Here is an 18396-nt window from a genome sequence, read left to right on the forward strand (position 1 = left end):
CCAACCACAGCCCTTGCTCCTTCTGGTATGTGCAGGCCACTACATGTGAAGCACTTAGGACCTGCATACCACACACCTTGTAGGTCACCACATGAGCAGCATAACCCCTTGGCACCCATACTCACACGCCTCTGCAGAGCCACCACCCAGGTGCCCATACAACCCTTGCAGACAGAGACGAGCCACCATAAACACACAGAGCAATGTGCACAGAGAAGTGGCCCTGGCTTAGGGAAGGGCCCAGGTAGCACTCACCGGGAAGAGGTGAAGAGAGACCCATTAACTCCTCCAAATGTGGACAGGGCAACAGAAATGGGCATGATCCAGGCCATAACACCTAGGAGCTTCTCTCCAAAAGTCTGGGAGAGAAAACAAAGGGATTAAGTGGAAAAGGAGAGCTACAATTCCCCACCTCCGGTTCTCTCTCCACTTCTGGAGTGTTTGTTTCTCATCCCCATCTGCTGATTCTCTCTGGCTAAGTTCCTCGAGAGCCTCTTCCCACACTCTTCCACAGTGGTAACTACATATTGGAAGTCAAAACATGCTTTGGGCTAATTAAATGGAGAGAGTATGTGTAGGTAATAGTAATAGTAATGAAATGACATTTACATCCTTGTTTAATGAATGAGGAAACTGAGGCACATAGTGATTAGGTAGCTTGCCTCAGATCACACTCCCAGGAAGTAGAAGGGCCAGGATAGGAAGCCGGGTGGATTTAGGCATGTACCCTGCATAATTTCTCTGCCCAGGGAGGGACACAGGCTTATGAGTTGGATAGATCTGGGTTCAAATCCTGGCCCCACATTGAGCAAGGTTTTGTTTTGTTTTTTTTTGTATGTTTGTTTTCTGGGGATCAAACCCAGATCATCATGCATGCCAGGCAAGTGCTATACCATTGAGCACTTTTACTCCTGGCCCCAGATATGTAATTTTGGGGCCTCAGTTTCTCGTCTATAAAACAGGGATTAATCCTGACTCATAGAGTGAGAATTTCTAAGTCCACAGAAACAAATTATATTGATGGAAAAATAAGAAGCAGCCAGAATTTAGGCTGAGAAAGAGAAGGCTGTGAAGTTATAGATTAGTCTTCTCGTATTGAAGGAAATAAACTATCTGGGGACCAGTCTTCTCTATAATCCCTGAACCAGATTTGAAGCACCAGGGAGGAACTATTTAGAATAGGCATTCTGCTGGGGAAGGCCTTTGGTCACAGGCTCTGAACAGTCCTTAGAGATGGGACAAGTGATAATATGTTTGGCAGAGTGGGCCCTTCTCAGATATCAAGGATCCTGGTCCCTTGGCCCTTTCCCCAAAGGACATATACCACTCCTATCTGCAAACTGCTTACCAGCACTCACTTCTCCCTGATGAGGGAAGGAGTCAGTTTACACACTACTTTCTCTCCTGGGGATTAAACCCAGGGGTATCTACCATTGAGCTACATCCCCAGCCCTATTTATTTTTTATTTTGAGACAGGGTCTTATTGAGTTGCCTCAAACTTGTGATCCTCCTGATTCAGCCTGGAGATTCCAGGTGTGTGTCACCAAACCTGGGCAGCTTGCATACTTTCCAGAGGCAGGAATGAAGGCGGAGAGAAATGGTGTACCTTGTGTAATATCATATCTTTGTGAGGAGCAGTCTGTCTCCTTGACACAATCCTCACACCCAGAGTTTAAAGTGCCCTAGATCAGGAGTTGGCAAACTTGTTCTGTAAAGGATCAGACACTAAACATTTCTGCTTTGCAGGCAGCTACTCAGTTCTGCCATGGTAGCTGCCCTGGAACAAACCCAGCCATCCTGGGCACTTGCAGACACCCTGTCAAGGGCACATGTGGATTCTGCCCTGAGCACTTGGGATGATTTCCAGTTCCATAGGGCCATGGGTCAGGGAAAAGTCAGTGGGCCTAAGGGGGCAAGTCTGTCAGGAATCTGGTTTGAGAGAGTGGGAGTTTGATTTCTTACCACAGCAACTGCGTTTGAAGCCAGCAGCTCCTGGGGGGACATTGCAGTGACATACGCGATATTGGCAAAGACATATACAAATGTGACCAGTGGGATGGAGATGAAGATGGCTCTGGGAAGGTTCCTGTAGAGGGAGAGGAGGTGAGAGGAAGGCTGTGCTGGGATGCCTGCTTTGCTATGGGGTCTGCACAGGACTGCCACTTCTACAGGCTCCCTCTCCCCAGGAGGTAGGTTGTGTTTCAACCAGGACAGGATAATTTAAAGGAAATGAACAACTTAGGCTAGAAGTATACTCCACACCTGCTGATCTCTTCCTGACCCAGATCTCCACCATGCACCCTTCCCGCTGCCTCCAGACACAATGACTGGCCTGTCCTGAAACAGGTGAATAAGATGCCCAGAGGCCTCATGGGGCACAGTTCATTCTCTAAGGGAGTGGTGTTATCTGGCATAGCTTTCAGCTTTTAACTTGCTTTGGGATAGTCACAAGACTGACTTTTAATGACTTAAATTCTTGGGAAATAGACTATTACTCCAAAATGGCCACAGGCATGGTCAGAGCTGAGGTGATAAAGAGAAGTGGGCAGAGCACACCTGCTCCATTTTTTAGCACCATGTGTTGTAGTGTTCCATGGACAAGAGGAAGAGCTGGACTATTTCAACTCACTTGTAGGGATCAACAAGTTCCTCAGTCACGTAATTAAGAAAGTTCCAGCCTCCATAGGCAAAGGAACCCTGAAGGAAGGCCAGGGCAATGAGGCCGATGTCAGGTTCTTGGAAATTCTCAAAGGCGTTCTTTGGCTCCAACCAGAAGTATTCTCCTGTGGACACAGAGGGCAAGAGGCTGCTCAGAGAGATGAATTTAGGCCTGGCAGCCCCTGGCCTATCCCATTTGGTCTCTCACCCCTTCCAACAGCAAACCTCTGTTTAGTCTCCAATGAACCTACTGTACTGAAGTATTGAAGGAATGGGGCTAAAAGGAGCAAGGAGATCCAGGTCCAGGACCTCTCAGTACCTGGTCCAAATCAGGTTCAGGTTCAAAGTACAGTTATGAAATTATCCTTTTTTACAAAGGCAGGTTCTTGGATGGAAAAACCATAGTAAATTGGGAGGCTGGATTACTGGCTTTGAAACACAGGAATGCAGTCACTGGCCATCACCACCTTCCTTGACATCTGAGTTTGCACATTTTCATAAAAAAGGATTAAGAACAACAATCAAAGGGCTGGGGATATAGCTCAGTTGGTAGAGTGCTTGCCTCACATGCACAAGGCCCTGGTTTCAATCTCCAGCACCACAAAATAAAAAGAAAAAAACAATAAACAATCTAACATAAGGTTCTATAATGCTATTAGTTTGAGCTTGTTTTGCTTACTTTGTTGATATCCTATTTCTTTCTAATGTGTTATAGGTCTCTCTTTTCAGAGGCCATTAGTAAAAAGCCTTTAAACTGTCTTCCCAGCGCTTAGCACAGTGTCCTTCACACAGTGGGCCCTCAGAAAAGGTTGCTGGGCTGTAGGAGTAGCTCAGTAGTAGAGCACTTGCTTAGCATGGGCAAAGTCCTCGGGTGAATCCCCAATACTTAAAAAAAAAAAGCAAAAAAAAAAAAAAAAAGCTGCTGACTGAGATTGTGATGAGATAGGAGCAACTGACCACTTATTCATCTGTAACCCTGTGTTTAGACAGGAAATGAGGAGATTAGTGTGACCAGGAGAAAGAATTGAGACCAGATTAGGAGGAACTCATCACTATCTTTGATAAGATAGCACAGTGATTTCCTTAAGTTTAAATTCCTGAAAACAACATAACCTGATAAAGGACTTATTCCATTAAATCCATCCATTGTATAGCAGAAACTTGTTTCCTGGAGTAAACATCCAGTCTGGCCACTCACTCTGGGCTTGTGGGCAGATGGGAGGTCTCTCTGTCATCAGATTTTCTCCATGAGGCAGTGGCTCTGAGCACAGCCTTGTAGTGCCATGGGCCCCATGGAAACCAAATAGACTCATGCTTTGAAAGGACCAAATCCAATGGGGAATGCTGGCAAGGGGCCCGGGAATGTAGAGCTCTCTCTTGCAGAGATTATGAGTAATTTTGAAACCTATAAAATTCTCCTTCTCTGTTCTCCATTTTAAGATATATATAAGGTACCACAGAAGATGGGGGGAGGTTCCCTGGACTTTGGGCAAAACAGCAATAGAGACCAGAGATTCGGGGTTATTACCTAGCCATGCTAAAGTCATGAGGCGAGCATTGTCATGGGGGCCAAATGAACCTTTGCAAGCTGGGAGACATTCCTTATCCCTAGCCATCCTGGAGAAATTGGCCTCTCATGCCCTCTGACAAGTGAGTGAAGAAGAGATGCCTCAAAGCCAGAACTGGGAACCCTCAGGGTGTGCACATGCAAGGGGTAGAAAGTTATGTGGGGCCCTTGTGTTCCCATGACACTCACCTTTGCAAATCTGTACAACACCCATGATGATGATCAGGGCCAGAGCCAGGAGTTTCCCGGCTGTAAAGATGTCTTGAACCCGGGTGGCCCACCGCACACTGGAACAGTTGACCCATGTGAGAAGCACTGAAATGACAGAGCCCCAGACATGCCTTCAGCAGCTGCAGAATGCCCACTGCACAGGAGCCAATGTGCTCTTTGTTCCTAATGATGGGGTTGTAACAGTCGAGCCAAACATCTCAAAGCTCAGTCCCAGTGACCAGAAACTTTGGCTGGGTTAATAGGTTACAAATGGGGATTACGTGCCCCAAATTAGAGCTTGGTCAAAGCATGCCCTGTCCCAGGGCTGGAAGCCAAAAGTCGGCAGGGAAGTGTAGGCACTAGCTTTGGCATAGGGAGGGGAAATCAGCATCTGATCAGGGCTTAGTATGAAATGTATTATCTGTTCAAGGCAAGTGCTGAGCTGCTGTGTGATTTTTGGATGTCACCTTCCTGAGCCTGATTGGGGACAAGAAGGTAAGGGACTCTTTTGCTATTTAGATTTATTAAGGTGCAATCTACATTTAGTAAAGTTCACTTTTTTTGAGTTCAGTTTGATGAGACTTGAAAAATGTATTCTATTGCTTTATCACTACCACACTCAATATCAAGAACATTACCAAAACTCCAAAAAGTTGTCCACGTGTTATGCTCCTCTGTACTCAGTCAATCCTCTTCCCTTACCTCTGGCAAATACTAATTTGATTTTGGTCATTATAGTTTTGCCATTTCCAAAATGTCATACAAATGAAATCATGGAAATGTAGGGTTTTTTGTTTATTTTTGGTACTAGGTATTGAACTGAGGGAGGCTTAACCACTGAGCCATATCCCCAGCCCCTTTTTAGTAGTTTATTTAGAGACAGGGTCTTGCTGAGTTGCTGAGGCTGGCTTTGAACTTGTGATCCTCCTGCCTCCCAAGCTGCTGGGATTACAGGCACCTGGCATACATAGGGTTTTGTTTTCGACTTTTCTTAACATAATGCTTTGAGATCTACTCATGTGGTTACATATATTAGTAGCTTGTTCCCTTTTTATTGTTAAATACTATTCTGTATATGGATGTATCGGTTTTTTTCCATTTTGATGGATATTGGGTTGTTCCCAGTATGAGCTTATTATGTGAATAAAGCTACTATAAAGAATTGTGGTCTTGGTGGTTGGGGTGGTAGTTCAGTGTGCCTAGCACATGTGAGATGCTGGGTTTAATCCTCAGCACCACATAAAAATAAATAAATAAAATAAAGGTATTGTGTCCATTCACAACAAAAAGAAAAGAAAGAATTGTAGTCTTTGAGTGGATAGTAAAGGGGTGTGTGTGGGGGGTCTCATTTTTCTTGAGTAAATACTCAGGAACAGGATTCTGGGTCATGGGTCATTTAACTTTGTAAAACTGCCAAGCTGTTTTACAAAGTAGCTAACAATTTTGCATTTCTACCAGGAATGATGAGATTCCTGTTGTTCCTGTGCTTATCAACATTTGGTATTGTCATTTTTTTAAAATGGCAGAGTGTGTTGGCACACAACTATAATCCTAGTGACTTTGGGAGGCTGAGGCAGGAGACTGAGATCTCAAGTTCAAAGCCGCCCTCATCAATTTAGTGAGGCCCTAAGCAAGTTAGCAAGAACCTGTCTCAAAATAAAAAATAAAAAGGGCTGGGGATATGGCTCAGTGGTTGAGTACCCTGGCTATTTTATTAAGTGTATAATAGTATTTCATTGTGTTTTTGATTTGCATTTCCCTAATGACTAGTCAAACAAGTTTTCATGGCCTATTCGCTAACTATCTGTATACATCGTTGGTGGCATTGGGGGATTTCAGTGTCGCCTCCTTATCTGGGGGCTACCACAATAATCCCAACAACACAAAACCTGCAAGGGCTGGATGAAAGCTCAAAGGCTAAGTGCTAGCAGGGGAAGGCTCTCTCTGCTTTACCCTTGTTCTACCCAAGCCACTCACCAGAGCTCTCTCAATTTCCTTATGGTCATAAAGTGCTTGAGAATAAAGGAGGAAAAAAAAAAAAAAAAAAAAGAATCCCCTTGCTTCCCCCTCTTCCTGAAACAGTGAACAGGACACCCCACACTACTCAAAGGTATACATCGGGCATTTGTAAAAGCATGGGACTATTTCTGTTTTCTTAAATCTCTCTCCAGGGCTATGACTTCATTTGAGTGGCTGATTAAGTAGTATTAATATCTTATCCTTAAACTGTACTTTTACTTTCCAAGTGTTTTCCAACTTTACTTGATTCTGCAAACATTTCAGCAGGTTAGGCAAGTCCTGACATTATTATTAGTCTGTAATTTCTCTCTCCGTACCATCTCCACCTGGCAAACTCTTTGTTTATCAAGATCTAGTTCAAATGTCACCTGTTCCACAAAGCTGTGTGATTTTATTTATTTCTAACAACATGCCTGCAAGGTAAGATATATTAGCCATGTTTTATAAAGAAGGTACATTCATTAGAGCAATCTTAGCCTACCTTATTTATATCTAATTGGGGTATTTCTTATATTAAAATAATCTTTGGACTGGGGATGTAACTCAGCGGTAAAGCACTTGCAAAGCCCTGGACCCAATCCCTAGCACCACACATACAAAATAATAATAACAAATAAAATAAGCTGGATGCGTTGGCACATATCTGTAATCCCAGTTTGAGGCCAGCCTGGGCAATTTAGAAAGATCCTGTCTGAAAAAATAAAAAGGTCTGGGATTGAAGCTCAGTGGCAGACCACCCCTGGGTTCAATCACCAGTATTGCAAAAACAAAACAAACAAACAAACAAACAAAAGACAATAATAAATAAAATAAAATGATGGTCTGGCTCAATGGTACACACCTGTAATTCCCACACCTAGGGAGGCTGAAGCAGGAGGATCAGTCTCAGCAATTTAATGAGACCTTCAGCAACTTACTGAGAACATATCTCAAAAAGGGGTGGCAATGTAGTTCAGTGGTAAAGTGTCTGTAGGTTCAATCCCTAGTATCAAAAAAAAAAAAAGGGGGGGGGGGAGTTTCTCTCTCTCTCTCCTTGTAGACTAGGAATGCAGGGACTATAATTTTTTTCATTTTTAAAAAATATTTTTATTAGTTATTGATGGACCTTTATTTATTTGTTCATATGTGTGCTGAGAATCAAACCCAGTAGTGCCTCACACATGCCAGGCAAGTGCTCTACTACTGAGCCACAACCCCAGCACTTTTTCATGTTTTTAATCCCAGGGCACATACTGGTGCCTGCAAATAAAGAAAAATGCCACATTCCCATTAGTCTTCCAATCTCACCTCCTCTACACATTCTAGTCTCCCTGTTCTCCAGGAATGTTTTCAACAGGAGACAGTAAGTCCCCAATTAGTTTGAGGGAACCAAAAGAATAACAGGAAGCTCAACTTCAAGAGTAAAACTCCTGACTCCTCGTGGAGAAGCTGTAATCCAAGATGGTGTCATATAAGGAGAATCAAAACATGTTGTTAGAGGAAAGATTTTTAAGTGCCTGAACAGGGAGAGGGAGAACATTTTGTAAATACTCGAATGTTCCAGATGGACAGAGACGTCCTGATAAATACACATTGGTTATCTTACTCAATTCAGTAAGGATTTCAAGATCATGTGTCTGGTGACAATCCAACCAAAATCACTCTCAACAACTGGGACTGTGATCTCAGCTTCTCCCCAGGGACCTGAGACATGCTGGGTACCAGGCTGGGTCTCTGAACCCAGGAATCCAGGCAGACACAGCAATAAGGACTAAAGGACACAGGAGGTGGTTTATGAAAGAAGGAAGATTAGAAAACAAAACCCAAGTGGCTCCAGGATGGGATCTTGACCTTAGAGAAGAAAATCCTCTTCCCCCAAGGGAAGGAAAAGGCAGGGAGGAGAGAAGACAAGAAAGTGCTGGGAGAAACAGGAGCAGAGTAGGAAACTTGAAGAAATCCCTCTTCCTAAGAGCAAGAGGGAGAAGGTCGCCACTTCATGTATGCTGGGAGAGAAAATCCTCTCTTTACAAGATGGTCCTTGTCATGGCAGTCAGAAAGATTCCTCAGACTGACTGTCAGCTCCATGATATTCTCCAGTGATTGAGGTATCTGATGATTAGGGACACTCGGTCAAACAGCCTTGCTGTCAGTGTCTTGTTTGGCCAGGCTTTATCTCCACAACATTACAAGAACCTTACCCTTACCCTTACCTAATATTTAACCTCTTACCTTCACAGAGATCTTTCAAAACTTAAAAGAGAAATTCTAAGAATGAGGTGGTGATAGGTAGGTTGGCTGTGCCCCCTAATCTCCTCAGAACAATGCTGCTGGCCCTAGGTCTCACCCTTTGCCCTGCAGTTGGGCCATCACAGCATGTGACTGAGCGAAGACAGGGCACTTTGAGTCTGCTGGTACTGCAGGACAGCTTCCCTCAAAGCAGCTGAAACCTGAGCCTCCTTCCAAAGAGGAAAGGTCAGAGAGTGAAGGCAATACTGGTTGGGTGTTTGCCAAACCCTGCCCTGCTGAGGAAGCTGGCTACTGCCACCTATCTGCCACCACCACCCCTTTCTGTTGCTGGCAACTGAGGTCCTCCTCTGCTCAGCTGGACCCTGTATTGTGTGTGCCTGAAATCCTGTGACCTCAGAGAGGCCACACATAGATGGGGATCAGTAACTACTGCAGCCTGAAATGGGAGAGTTTCCATCTATTATCCATCCATCATTTACACAGGATCTACTAGTGCTAGGCACTCAGGTATGTGGGGAAGTTATAAGTAAGACACAAGTCTCTGCCCTCAGGGAGTAGAGTAGTAGACAGTGTAATGTGGGAGACAAGGGAGCTAAGAGATGATCACAAAACAATTTGTCGATAGTAGAGTTATTCATGGAAACTGGTGGCATCCCTTAGAAGCCCCTAACTCAGCCCTAGGAAATTAAAGATGCTTCCTATATGAGGAGGAGGAGATCCTACCAACGTGATTTTTCACATTTTGGTCCAGCTAAACAATAAAAAATATAAGACTTTGGTTCTTGTCCATTGTAATCTAGCTGTGGGAGTAGCTGCTGCTTCTCTAGAGGCCCCCATAGAATCCCAGGCTTATCTGTTTCTCTTAGGTATTTTTTGCCTCTCTTTCCCTTTTGTTTCATGGGGGAAAAAAAAGATGAAAGACCATCCAAGGCTGGGTGTGGTGGCACAAATGTATAATCCCAGTGACTCGGAAGGCTGAGACAGGAGGATCTCACATTCAAAGCCAGCCTCAGCAATTTAGTGAGGCTCTAAGTAATTTAGCAAGAACCTGTCTCAAAATAAAAAATAAAAAGGACTGGGGATGTGGCTCAGTAGTAAAGCACCCCTGGGTTCAATCCCCAGTACAAAAGAAAAAACTAACTATTAAGGATATGAGGCTTCAAAAAGATGCTGAAGTCAGGGATTGGTTCTTAATCCACTCAGAAGAAGAGTTTTAACATCAAGGTGACAGGAGAGATACAAAGAACGGGGGAAATTAGAAACCAGGATTTAGTGTCCTGCCCAGAGCCTACAGCTCCTTAACTGACAAGTAGGTAAGAGGGACCCAACCCTTCCTGACCTGGGAAAGCTACGACTAGCAGAGATGGGGAGATACTGTTCCCACCCTGGAACTTTGATTGCTCACTATGTAGCTGGTGGGCAAGTTCTGTTCCTTGCAAAGAAAGTGACCTCAACTCCACCCCAAGCTTAACCACCAGACTTTGATTCCTTGGTATTAAGAAACCTCTCCTTCACTTCCTCCCAATGATGACAGCATCTCATGAGGTCTTTGGAAGGCAAATAATGACCATCCCAAACATGTCAACATTCTAATCCCTGTGATTTGTGAGTATTCAAAAGGAACTTTGCAAATGTGATTCAGTTAAGGATCTGGAGACGGGGAGCTTATCCTGGATTATTTGAACAAGCTTGATGTAATCACAAGAGTCCTTATAAGAGGGGGACAGGAGTTACAAAGAGAGAAGTGATAATGGAGTCAGAGGTCAGAAAGAGAGGGAGAGGGAGATGGGTTTGAAGATGGTATGTCACTGGCTTCGAAGTCAGAAGGGGCCATCAGCCAAAGAATGCATGACAAGGCAAGGAAATAACTCTCCTCAGAACCTCCAGAGGCACACAGCTTTGCCAACACCTGAGTTTAGGGCTTCTGGCCTCCAGAATTGTAAGATGATGAATCTGTGTAGCTTTAAGCCACTAAGATTGTGGTGTGGTGGCACGTGCTTGTAATCCCAGTAACTCAGGGAAGTTAAGGCAGGAGGATTGCAAATTCAAGCTAGCCTAGGCAACTTGATGAGACCCTCTATAACTTAGTGAAACTCTGTCTCAAGACAAAACAAACAAAAAGGGGCTAGGGATGTTGCTAAGTGGTACAGTGCCCCTGCGTTCAATTCCCAGTACCACACACACATACACAAAGAAAGAAAGAAAGAGATTATAGTGATTTGTTACAGTAGCAATAGGAATGAAAAAATGAATATAGGGACAGACATATAACACAGAAAGACTAGAAAGCAGGGACACAATCTTAAAGAGAAAATCTTTTAAAGAGAACCAGGTGGGGCTGGGATGTAGTTCAGTGGTAGAGTATGTATATATAAGGCCCTGTGCTCAATCTCTAGCACCAAAAACCACAAACACAAAATAAAAAAAAAAAAAAAAAGGGCAAACAGGCACACACAGTGTACCATGTTGTCATGGACAACACCAGACTCCAGGGGAATGTCTGTCACAGGCCTTGCAGGATAGTAGGAGATGGGACTGGAGGGGCTCTCTCTAGTAAGTAAGTAGCAAAGATGAGTGACCCTGCATTCTAGTAAGTAGTAAAGATGAGGTCACCAGTGTGCAGATACAGTGGGCAAATTTCCACACTATATGACAACATTCCAATTCTTCCGGCTTCCCAACCCTGCCTTCTCTCTTTTCCTTGATAATTCAATACAGTAAGAAACCAGCTTGCCCTATAATAACTCTAGCAATGCTTTTGTACCTCCTGGTACAAAAATTCAGCGTAAAAGACTCCATAGCCCTTCTTCATCTAATCCTAGGTTTCCCTCCATATTCCATACAACTTCAAGCCATATACAACTCAGATGTACATACAAATACAGGCCTAAGAATTACAAGCTTCTTTGAAAACAAGTGGAGAGCCAGGATCGTCACAGGTATGATTCCCTTTTTCTTTATCCCATAATTGTGTTGGTCTTATTTTACTGACCAGAGACTACAATCAAAGGCTGTGAGAGGAATCAAGATGGAAAGTAAAGTATGGCGTAGTGGCACATGCCTGGGATCCTAGCTACTCAGGAGTCTGAGGCAGGGGGATCACAAGTTCGAGGCCAGCCTGGGCAACTTAATGAGACCCCCTGCATCTTAGCAAGACCCTATTCCCAAAAATACAATTAAAAGGGCTGAGGATGTAGCTCAGTGGTAGAGTGATCCTGCATTCCATCCCCAGTACCAAAAAAAAAAAAAAAAGCCAAGAGACGTTATCTCCAAAGTCTTGTGTCCTAGTTCATTCAAGACAGAGGGTATAGAGTACATGTTCAGTGTACCATGTTGTCATGGACAACACCAGACACACTTTGTTGGAGCCCATTCTGTGATTTCTCTAGGCTGAGTCAATCTAACCTGACTCAGTGGGTGTGGGACACGTGAAGTTAGGGGATTATATATTCTGGAAGGGAAGACTGGGAGTGACACTATGGAGGAAATTTTACCTCAATATATTGAGGTAAAAGAGGCAATTTAAAATTAATCTCTCTAGATAATTTTGAAATAGAACATCTAAGAATCACTAGCATAAACAAATCTTCATTTAGAAAGTTTTAAGGATGGATCAGGGAGTTGTGGGCTGCTTTGAAGTTCCTGCAACATCAAAGCCAGGAATTGTGACCTATCACTCTTCCCCTTGACTCCACTTAGTGACACCTGGTAAGTGAAGGCCCACATGGGATTCTTTTCCAAGGTACTGGGGATTGAACCCAGGGGCACTCTACCACTGAGTTATATCACTAGCCTTTTTAATTTTTTGAAATTTTAGGACAGGGTCTGGCTAAACTGCCCAGGTTGGCCTTAAACTTGTGATCCTCCTGCCTCAGCCTCCCAAATTGTTGGGATCACAGGCATGTGCCACCATGCCCAGCTCCATGTGGATTTCTGATGCTTTTTGAAGGCAGAACAAGCAAGTAGAGTTCAGAGTAACTTGTACAAGGAATGAAGTAGTATGAAGAGGCAGGCTTAATAGCAGAGAGAAGGAGACAGATATGGCTTCCTCAGAGAGACCTGGTTGGTCTGACCCTGAGAACCATAGAATTTAAAAACTAGAAATTTCCAAAGGACCTAGTTCCCCTCCCAGCTTGGTCTGTTACTCTCAAGGTGCCTGCACAAGTCAGTTAACCTTTTGTTGCTTTCCCTTCCTCGCTGTGAAGTGGAGACATGGTCCATATGAATTGTGAGAATACTCTTTAATCTTCAAGAGTCAGAAGCTACGGAGTTCTATCGTTGGACAGAACATTAGGTACCTTTTGGTAAATATTCATAGAAATGAAATCAAAAAGAGGACATGATTTTCTCAGGATTATGCTGTCAATGAGAGGACAAGCAGAATGGTTGGGAAAGGGAGTGGTGAGATTGGCTTTACGGAGGCCAAATTGCATATTTGGCATCATTGCTTTGCCTGTCCTTTTTTACTTCCTCCCATCCCCTTGACCTTTTTCCAATTTCTAATCTGATTCATCTTTTTCTCAGGATTCTCCTTCATAAATGACCAACCCTGAGATCCTTCAACCCATGTACAGGCCTGTACCCTACTCCCACAATTCCAGCCTCATGAGCAATCAGAGACAGGAATGATCTTAGAGACCTAGACCTTATTTTATGCTTGAATGAAATAAGACCCCAGTGTGGGGTTGCAGGCACAAGGATGGAGTTGGGGCTGTGGAGTTGGTGAGCATAAGAGTAAGGCACCAGACCAGAAGTGAGAGGGTCAACCCTCTCAACAGAAAAATGACACCAGCCCTTATGATTCAGGTGTCTCGAGTGCTGGGCAGGAATGCCCTGAAGAAGGCCAAGGAGGGGTCTCCTCCACAGACCCAGAGGAGAATGAAACTGCCATGTGCTCCCATGTGCCAACTAGCAATGGACAACCATCAATGTCCTGCTGGCTAGTGTGGTGTGCAGACCTTAAAACACTGTGTGGAACAGTAGGTGCTAAAGCTATTGAACAGGTGAATAAATCTACACAGAAAATATCAGGGAGCTGACTATTGAACCACTGCACTGTTCCGGGGAATAAGTATCAGGGTTTTCTACATCATGACATCATAAGACGGCTTTGTGTAGCAGGGAAGGCAAATGCCTGAGATGGCAGAAATGGGTCCCTGAGAAAGCTCACAAAGTAAAGACTATCCCCAGAGACCTCTGGATGAGTTTTTTACGTACTCCCATACTCTGGATATAGGTCTCTGGCTTCTTGCTAAGTTGGGCAAGTAAAGGGTCATTTTGTGCCTTTCTCAGTAAGCCAATGAATGCTTTTCCACATGGATCCCCAGACCGATCTCATTCCTTCTACCAAGCCAGCTGCTGCTCCATGAACCATACTATTCTGGTCTGGATGAAATTTAAAATAGGGCCATTTGGACAGGGGACTAGACTGGTTATTATAAGAACAGTGCTAAAAAAAATGAGCCAGTTGGGGCTTTCCTTGTACAAAGTTGTCCCTAAAGACAGATATTTCAGGCCTGTACCCTACTCCTACAATTCCAGCCTCATGAGCAATCAGAGACAGGAATGACCTTAGAGACCCAGACCTTATTTTATGCTTGAATGAAATAAGACCCCAGCTAATTAGTGGAAAGGCAGGACTGGGACAGCTCTCCTGACTCCCAGTTGCTTATTTGGCCAAAGCCCCAGTCTTCCTTTCATCATATACACATCAGTCTTGTTTCCCTTCATCCAACCCACACATTATCTCCTTTCCCTGCTCCTGTCAGTGATACCCATGGTCACTACCACAGTGCCACTTGGGACTCTGAGTTTGTCATTGACCCCAATCCAGATTGGGGTCGGGGCAGCAATAAGTAAGATGCTAACATGGTAAAACTGGAAGAATAAGATGGCTGCTCCCCAGAAACCAAGAATTGGGCACATTACCTCAGGGCTTTAGAAAATCATTTCCCACAGGCCAACTAATTTCTCCACCTTATTTATTTATTGGTACCAAGGATTGAGTGAAGGATGCTTCATCACTGAACTACATGCCCAACTTCTTGTTTTTTATTTTCACATAGGGTCTTGCTAAGTTGCTGAGATTGGCCTTGAACTCGCAATGCTCCTGCCTCAACCTCCCCAGTTACTGGGATTACAGGGGTGCACCACCATGCCTGGATGTTATATCCCCACATCAACTATATCTTATATCCCCCATATCAATGTCTGTCACATATTTCCCCCAACATGGGGACCTCCATTTGGATTTCTTGGTCTGTCTGGCACCTTTCTCAGAAGTGGGCTGGAGGTAGCCTGAAAAGACTTGTTTTCCTTTAACATCACTAGAATCAAGACTCTCCAAGGAAGTGAAAACAGACAAGTAGGAAGGAGAAAAATGTGCAGAGATGCCAAAGTCCATAAAGGCAGATGGCGAAAAAGAAAGGGAAAGAGTGAACATAAGAAATAACAGGGGGAAGGAAGGATGGGGTGGAACAGCACAAATGAGAGAAAAGGAGCTTCAGAGGAACAAAACAGAAGGCCAAAATGGGAGGGGGCTGGGAGAAAGAAAAAAAGAAAGATATAAAGGACAGCTGCTGAAAAAGGAAGCAGTGACGCCACTTTGTAGAAGTCAGAACGCCCTGTTCCTCTCTAGAACTTCAAAATAAGCACCTTGCTGGGATGGAGCTTCCCAGACTCTGAAACAGTCATAAATTTCATCAGGCTCATGGGCCTGCCAGAAAAGTCGGTTTCTTAGTCTCACCTTTTGCTGGGGCGGCAACTTCTCTGCCTTCTGCTGCGCTCTGGCAGGCTTGCCTCCCTGGCTCTGGAGGTGCAGCAAAAAGGTGAGGTACTGCCCCTCAGCGCAGCCCTCAGGATGCCCTGCGGAGCAGGGGCAGCCGCCCAGCTGCAGGAGGGGGTGTGGCCACGCTCTGCTCTCTCATAGGCTAGCCAGGGCTCCTTGGCCTCCGAGGCTGCTCTAGGGAGGAACTGGGCACGTGTTTCTAATTGTGGAAAAACTGCCTGGGTTTGGCTGGTCTAACCTCATCTGTTTCCAGATCTAGGAGGTAACCGGTGCCTGCTGCCAAAAGGGACTGATAGGCAAAGAAAACACCGAGCCTCTGAGTTCTAATGCACACAACCAGAGGCACTGATAAGGTTCTAGTTTGGCCCACCCAAATAGCAGGCAGGATGGAGCTGTCTTTCCTCCACAAAGACCTCAGCGAGGCCTGGGGGCAAATGGGGTAGGGGCGGTGAGAAAGAGTTAGCTAGAACCCTCCCAGATTCCTTCCCTTCTCCACCGCACACCCACCCTCCCCCATCAAGACATTGTTCATATGGGGAGAAAGGCCAAATTATAGTCTTCAGGCACCCTGCCTACCTAAAACAAAGGTACCTATTATGTAATATAACTTGACCATTGAAGTTATACATGTAAATAACTGGACTGCTGAAAGATTAAAACATCAAAACAAAGAAATAGCAAGCAAAAAAAAAAAAATCAAAGCAGCTTTTTTCATAAATTACGCTTTGATCCCAGTGTCTTTAAAGTACACAGTGGTGAGTTTGGTTTTGAAATAGATCTTGCCTACCACAGTAGAGTTTACGTTTTCCCTTCTTCAGTCCTGTTCATCTGAAAGCACTGACATTTCAGAAATATCAGAAACTCCTATAAGGAAGAAAAGGTGTTCTGAGCCTTCCCTCCCAAAGGGCCTCTCTCAAGCAAGCAGAGGAGGAGGGGTCAGAGAAAAAGGCCCAGAATCACACAGCTTTTCCGGATTCTATTAGCTAAGCTCTGGCCCCCTGCTGTCCCACCCCCTCCCTACTTCCCCTTCCTTCTTATCCAGCTCCCCTCATTGCCAGCTGCTGAACCTGGAGTTTCTGCTGAATCACCAGCCAGCACTTAGTGGAGCCAAGAAGCCTAAACACCCAGCTCAGCGTTTTCCAAGAGCTGAGTAGTTCTCCCTTCAGCTAAACATGGCTCCTGAGCTTCTGGTGTTGGGGAGAAGAGAAAAAATGAAGATACCCAGAAAGTCAGATTTGCCATGCTGGGCCACCTGGCAGAGCCTCATTTTAATCCTACTCATTATTTTTTCCAGCCTGGACCTGAAAAACTTCTGTTATTTCATCTACTATTGCCCCAGATACAAGGTGGATGGAGTGGTTCTGATGACTTTGCACTGCTCAGCAGGGTTTGCCTGACTGTCCATCATATTAAGTTTTGGTGTATGGGTCCTAGGAGATCTGGTGGGTTCTTGGACTGGAAGGCTGGTGGACTTTGTTAGTGTTCATTGAAGTCTGTAAACCTTTGTGACCGAGATCACAAAGATAGGGGACAGACAGATGAGAATAATAGGAACATGAAGTTAAGGGAATAATTCTATAAAATGGACTCTGTGCTGACCCCCACATGCTTTCTTTTCCAAAAAAGCAAATTTACCTGCAGCCCTGCCTGGTTTAAATGGACAAGCTATGTCACATTGCTCAACAAACTACCTGTTATCTGCAGGAGAAATGCAGGCCTGAAATAATGTTGATAATAGTAATCCAAATTACCCTGAAAGGCAAGACTTTTGTGACCCTTTTCACAGATTAAATCCTGAAACTCAGGGAGATAAGGATAATTCCTCCTAACCATAAAATCTGTAAGAATTTATGGTTAAGGCCCGTGGGGTGGCGCATGCCCATAATCCCAGAGGCTTGGGAGGCGGAGGCAGGACAAAGACAAAGACAAAGACAGCCTAAGCAACTCAGTGAGGAGCTAAGCAACTCAGTGAGACCCTGTCTCTAATAAAATGCAAACTAGGGCTGGGGATGTGGCTAGGTGGTCAAGTGCCCCTGAGTTCAATCCCTGGTACCAAAAAAAAAAAAAAAAAAAGAATTTATGGTTAAGAATCCAATTAGAACCAGTCAGTATGAGCCAAGGTGATCTCAAGTTGTCATGGCAGTAAACTTGACAGTCTCATATCAACTTGCTGTCAATCAAAAGTCAAGAGGTGGACCTGGGTGGGACTCCTGGAAACTTCTTTAGGATCCCCAGTAAAACTGGAATGTAGGAGAAGCACACTGTTCCTCTCCTCTCTGAGAGGACCCACTCTCTCCCTTGAGAGTGTCCCCCTTCCCATTTCTTATCCATTCAATAAACTCATGCTTGTTACTCTGAGCAACTGTCTGAAGTCTTTCTGACTTGATCACAAGAATTGCAATTTGAGGGAAGGGGTCTTCAGGCTGCCTCCGTTTCTGGGAAGTCCCCAGCCCTGTAATAACAAAGTTCTCAAAATGATTCAGTGATAACCCAACCCTGAAGACAGTTAGCGCTCAACCTTGTTAAACTCTCAAAACAAACCTTGCCCTTTCTTCTTTTCCTCAAAGCTCCCAGTACCACTGGTCCTCCTTCTACTCCTATAAGTCTTCTGATTTTGTATTTGTGAGTAAATGATATAAATTTGGTGTGTCATATTAACCCTTAAAAGTTCAGCAGACACGATTAATGGATAACTTAAACAAAAAAACACAAGCATAAGCTTCCCTGGGAAAAACAAAGTGATCCTTGAAAGTCAGCAATAAAAAGGGCAGAGGAGAATACAAGTTTCTTGGCTGCTACCAAAAAGGAAGCAAGTTGGTACCACACCTGGTAGAATGTTAACTCCTGAAAAACTTCCAGTTTGGGGGGACCTCAATTCACTTTATTGTTTCCCCATGCAGGGGTGGAGATGATCCCACAAGTCCCCCC

General features: G+C 44.4%; 2 protein-coding genes across 3 annotated transcripts in view; one reads left to right on the forward strand and one right to left on the reverse strand.

The window, feature by feature from the left end:
• Window positions 1–18396, forward strand: part of Rnf212b (ring finger protein 212B) — a 145435-nt gene that overhangs the window by 33403 nt on the left and 93636 nt on the right. The gene's annotated exons all lie outside the window — the stretch shown is intronic.
• Window positions 1–18396, reverse strand: part of Slc7a8 (solute carrier family 7 member 8) — a 58069-nt gene that overhangs the window by 9435 nt on the left and 30238 nt on the right. The window contains exons 1-5 of one of the 2 annotated variants that reach the window (XM_026406051.2): window positions 15427–15510; window positions 4416–4541; window positions 2631–2784; window positions 1964–2087; window positions 256–359 (exon numbers count right to left, since the gene is read on the reverse strand). In XM_026406051.2, coding sequence (XP_026261836.1) covers window positions 256–359; window positions 1964–2087; window positions 2631–2784; window positions 4416–4440 — 407 coding nt within the window. In that variant the 5' untranslated portion in view covers window positions 4441–4541; window positions 15427–15510. Of the gene's footprint in view, window positions 1–255; window positions 360–1963; window positions 2088–2630; window positions 2785–4415; window positions 4542–15426; window positions 15511–18396 lie in introns of those variants that run through there. The other variant, XM_026406050.2, reaches the window with a different exon arrangement.

This window comes from Urocitellus parryii, chromosome 6 (genome assembly GCF_045843805.1).
Source record: "Urocitellus parryii isolate mUroPar1 chromosome 6, mUroPar1.hap1, whole genome shotgun sequence".
Taxonomy (NCBI): Eukaryota; Metazoa; Chordata; class Mammalia; order Rodentia; family Sciuridae; genus Urocitellus; species Urocitellus parryii.